Source organism: Parasteatoda tepidariorum, chromosome 2 (assembly GCF_982258835.1).
Source record: "Parasteatoda tepidariorum strain Cologne lab strain chromosome 2, Ptep-v5.0, whole genome shotgun sequence".
Lineage (NCBI taxonomy): Eukaryota > Metazoa > Arthropoda > Arachnida > Araneae > Theridiidae > Parasteatoda > Parasteatoda tepidariorum.
In genome coordinates, this window is record NC_141756.1 from 30,784,196 (window position 1) to 30,789,758 (window position 5,563).

Below are 5,563 nucleotides of genomic sequence, written 5' to 3' on the forward strand. Positions count from 1 at the left end.
TTTCAAACATTATCAAATTCCATGTTATTGAATATTTCACATTGAATTATTTTTTAAAAATTGTGCATATTTTTTTATTCTTTAAAATGTGTCTGAGATAGGGCAAAATACGCAAAAAATAAAGTAGTCGAAATTCGCCTCAAACATTCGACTTCTTTACTGATGCTATTATTAAGGCCCATTTTTTAAACTGAGCTATATTCCTCACTTCATATTTTAAGGGTCAAAAATAAGGAAAAAGGTAAGTTTATTTGACGAAGGTATGTTTTTGTGTCTTTAATTCACAGCTTTAGACAAAGTCTACACTAATTAATTAGCTTATTTAAGGTCTACCATTATAACTATTAAGATTACATACTAGTACCTAAAAATCCGATCATTAAATTAAAAACCAGTCTGATCTCTCTCTTTCTTGTACACTTTATTAAAAATTTTAAGTATTTTTCTTTTTCGAGTCTCAAGAATTAAACAGATAAATATATACAATTATGACCAAACACAAAATTCAGTCAATGATGCATACATTTTGTATGCAAGAAACAGGAAAAAAGAATAAGTTTGGAACGAAACAAATAATACGGAACAATAGTTTTATTTGCAATGACATTTATAAGGATAATCCGAAATTTTGTTTGACAGAGAAGCATTTTTCTCATCTGGCGCATATTCTGAGATGTCTTGGCTCATTATTTGGCGCTCTGGAGGACATTCCAACATGGTACAAAGATCTTTATGAGGAGTTGAACTGCAGTCGATGACAGCATTCTGTAAATGATAAGGTATGTCATAGGGGCACTCACAGTGACTGCTTCTAACATAATCTTGGAATATTTCATTTGGAGATGGTCTGTAATCCATTAACTTTTTCTCGGTTTTTGCCCTCTGAAAACAGATGTAGTTCTCACCCGTTTCTGTGCTGAAATCTCTTTTAGGTTCCTCGTCAATATACACGAGTTTGGGTTCAACAGATTTACACTCGATTTCCTTGATGTGAGGATTTTTCGCTCGACGACTCTTAGACGAATAGGATTCTCTTTGAATAGGTTGTTGAAGACACGGATTCTTGTCTTTAGCTGTCATGGGATACGGTGGACAAAAATCAGTTTGGTTGATGCTTTTATCGTATTTCATTCCGGGTTCTTCGTAGTGGCGTACAAATGTGTGATACTTCCTGGGTTCGATTCCACCCCTGTTCACAAACTCTTCGTGTGTTTCGCTGACACCTTTAAAGAACGGGCCACGGCTGTACAAATTGTCGGGAGGTCCGGAAGAAGGGATTTTCTGGCGATGAGCCTCATCTAAGTAAGATGGCAAATAGGGGACATCTCCCCATTCTTTTTCGCCAACAGCTGGAGTTCTGTCACCGGGTGGATTGAACTCTTTGTAAGGTCCTGAAAAATCTTCTGGAAGACGTTGTTCAAGATCTGTACTGGGCACATCTCCCAAATTGAAATTTACTCGACGCGGAGTTGCGTAATCACAGTGGCAAAATGGTTCGTAATGACCGGCATGTCCAGATGGTTTAGTGACATCAGTACAGCCATGATTAGTGAATTCCATGTCACTGAGAATCACAACTAACTGCTCAGCTAAAATTATAATATATATATATATATATATATAGTTTTGCAATATATTTCCTATAATAAATAGTTAGGGGCTTCACTTATTAACTTTCATGATTGCTACCTAAACTTTTTATTATTATTATTATTACTATTGCTACTACTAGCTGGATACCCGTACTTCTGAAGAAGTGTCAAAATAAGCATCATGAAATCAGTACTGAACAATGTTAGGAAATCGTGCACAAAACGGTAAGACAAATCAAATACCAACACAAATAATGAAAATAAACCCAAGTGCGATTCCAAGAAATTATAATTTTACACCGATTGTTTATGAATGTAAATAAAATTATCTTTATGTATTCACACTTGGTATTAAGATACTTTAGGCATAGATACACATTTACAAAATATTTTTTTTATAAAAATATTAATATATATATTTCTCTTTTGTGGTACTATAATTCGAGCTCCATATCACCATTATTTTCCTACCAGATATACTTAGCTCTAAAATAGGCTGTATTTGTGGTTTAATATCAGAGCTGCCAGCTGCTATTAACTCGACAAAATATTTTTGAGAATTACAAGCTAAAATTTACAAATTTTCGGTTAATTTTGCAAACTTTTAAAAAGACTACACGGGTTAATTTTCTTGGTTTACTGGTACAACGTACATTTGCAAATTTGTGTACTCAATTAAGGCTTATAAATTTTTTTCAAGTAGAAGGACAGCACAAAAATGGATCTACGGTAACAGCGGGATTCGTACCAGCTTCCACCACGCTTCGCACAGCGTATGGCGGGTAATGCTGCTCAGTCAGGGATGCCCCGGCTTAACTGTAACAAATAGCGGTATCGAGTAAACCTTTGAATTATTTACAAGTAGTGATGAGTAAAAATTCTATAAATTGGTAGATCGAATTTACTAAACCAAGAATAACGCAGAAACTATTCTGTTTCCTGAAATTAGGATATCATTTCCTCATAAAGTGTTCGTCAAAGTATATATCTATCGGACGGAATCATAAACTTACATTCGTTTTCGTACTTTAAAAAGTAACTGTAACTCTTTAAAGAATCTATTATATACAAAATAATATTAAATTAATATGTGAAATATTATCATTCAAAAATTATGATCGCCATTACTTGGCGTTACTTATTCCTTTCTCCTTCACAGGCGATAAAGTCGCCTATAAAAAAATAACAAATTTAACTGCTTTTTCTAAATTTTTTATTTGAATCAATAAATAAATAAAATAGCTGAATTTACTTGCTCTGGTGAAATGGCTAAGTACCTGCTTACCACTTTCATTATATCATTTACTCATTATTATATGCCAAGTAAATAAGTAATTTTTTTTCTTCTTACAAAACATTAGTTTTCTTGCAAAGAAGTTATTTCTGTTGTTGTTGCTAATTCCCATCTGGTCTGACAGGGTCAGACCAGATCAATAAATCCGTTGACATTAAGAAAATCCGAAACCAGAATGGGAGAGGAATGAATGTCGTTCCAGTCCAGAGCCCTAAACAGTTCAAGATGTGCTCAGGTGATGCCTGTTTTTGTTGGCATTTAGGGCAAAGAGGAAAAATCTTTTGATTAGCAGAAAATGTGAGACTTTTCAGGTGTCCACTGGCCAGTCGGGATAAGCAAGTGTTGGTTTGCCTGTCACCAGGAAGAGATAGGGAGAGTCCTGGTCTTTTTGCTTTATACCAGTAGTGAGTAGGTGGAAGCAGCCACTTTTGTTTGTTCTGGGCCTTTTGCCTTGCGAAAGAAGTTATTTCTTGTAAAAATAACAAGAGAATTTATGTTAAAAAGAGCTGAATCAGATCAACAATTTTGATGACTTTTTCATATGTAGGAGTGTTCCTTGGCTTTAAAAAAAAAGTAGCATCGATTTGGTTAGCAAAGATTTGAAATAAAGATTTGAAGTCAAAAATTTAGCAAAAGATTGAAAATAGTCTTCCATATTTTCCTATTTCGAATAATTTTGAAGCTAATTCTTTAACTACATTAGAAACAGAGTCACCAAAACACAATGTAACACAAAGATAAATTTAAATTAGAAAAATTAAACTGAATTAATCAACAAGCTTGTCTTCAATTTAAAGAACAGCGCACAAAATGAAAAATGCAGCAATTACTCTTATAGTTACAAGTTAAATGAATACACAAAGTTACTTACATATTTCGTGATTTCACTTTGGACGTGATAAAAGACTAATTACCCATCAAGCACAAGGGAAACATATTTTAAAAAAACTCATAAAATATAATTGCCCTCATTAACTATTTAGATTCTGAAGTGTTGTTGATTGAATACTTATTAAATTCGAAGATGGAAGAAAAATAATTTATGCAAAGCAAGGTTCGTGTAAGGCAAAACGCAATTTCGATCAAGATGATGGATGATAATAATTTCACAAGCTTTTCAGATATTAATTAAAAGTTCATTTTCTGCACGAAGATCACTTTTATCAAACGCGCTTAAATGCACGGAATCTACTTTAATGAAAATGGGGTAAAGGAGTGGAAATTTCAATAAATTAATTTTTAAAATTTCAATAAACTAATGAAGCATAATATTTTTTAATATTGCATGAATTATAGTTGATATCGAGTATAAATGAAATTTCGAAGAAGGTTAATCTTTGAAAATCGATAGATTTCAGGAATTGCAGAAAACTCAATTTCTGTTATCAAAGCACTCGACTAATAATTAACAAGGACAGTTTTTTTCTTTCTCCAGTTTATGTGTACCATAAAAAAAAAATTATCAACATTTTTTCGTTTGCCACGCGAAAATTTCAAAATATTTATAAAAGAAAAATATGTAACTCAAGTATATTCTTTTGAAAAAATTTTATAAAATGAAATTTTGTTGAAACGAGAAACTGTTCTTCACTTATTTACGAATTTCGTTATTAGCTTTCGTCGCCTATCATTTTCATATCTTCAAGTAGGTTGATCTTGTTCTTTATAGTATTTTCTGTTTTGTTACCAATAAGATACCTGATAGTGAAGTCGTCGTTGGTAAATCGGGGTATTTGTTGATTCAAAAGCCAATCAGGTTAAACACACATGCGTGAACTCACTTACAGACATCCAATTAGATCTGATTTAAATCACATGGTTAACATAATCGCTTTACTTTTTCTGGAGTTGCAAGTACCCAATTCCAAGAAAAAAATATCTTTATTTCTTCATCTTAGTTGTCATTAATTGGAAACTTACAACTTAAGAAGAAGTGAAATGAATTTACCTAACCATGTGATTTAAAATAGATTTAATTGAATGCTTTATAAGCAACGTCAGGCATGCGCGTAGAAGCTGCGTGACTTTTGAATCGACAAAGCTACGATTAACCAACGATGACGTCACTTGCAGGTATCCAATGGGACCTGCAAGTGACGTAGTGTGGGTATCTCGATTCTGATTGGTTGTTGAAACGTGGCATTTGTTTACGTTAGTAACTGTTTTTTCCATTCTATTTCGAGTAAGCCAAGCCTTTCAAGAATCAATTCTCTTAAATGATACATTCTATATTCTTACTCAAAGATTTCAATTCTTTCACTATATATTTCTTACTTAACACAAGGGCAGGCATGAAGCCACGTATAACATAAGTAAACTAATTATGCATCGAAGTTGCCAGGTACACAAAACAAAAATATATAGCGGTTACAATAAATACATAAACAAACAGTAAATCAAAGTTAAGTAAAAGGAGTAGAAGAGAAAGATTTATATTAAACTCAAGCAGCATTAGCTTATAAAACTAACCTAACTGTATTTACCTATTCACATTTTGAATTTTTCATTTTAATAAAAGAAGGAAAAGCAGGTTTTTGAAAACAAGTTTATTGGTTCTATATCTCAATTTCTTATGAAACCAGCTCATTTGCATTGGAAAATAGGAGATTCATGCGAGTAATTCACTAATGGGTTTTTCAATGGCGCGGACATTATTAGATTTGTTAAAGAAGGTATA

At 32.6% G+C, this 5,563-nt stretch overlaps 1 protein-coding gene across 1 annotated transcript; it reads right to left on the reverse strand.

Moving 5' to 3' along the window:
* Positions 1–574: 574 nt before the first annotated feature.
* LOC107449229 (uncharacterized) lies at positions 575–4,268 on the reverse strand. The gene is made up of 2 exons (XM_016064701.4): positions 3,758–4,268; positions 575–1,589 (listed from the first exon to the last, which is right to left on the reverse strand). Exon 2 carries the CDS (start codon positions 1,558–1,560, stop codon positions 592–594), a length of 969 nt encoding a protein of 322 aa, XP_015920187.3. The 5' UTR covers positions 1,561–1,589; positions 3,758–4,268; the 3' UTR covers positions 575–591.
* Positions 4,269–5,563: the final 1,295 nt, after the last annotated feature.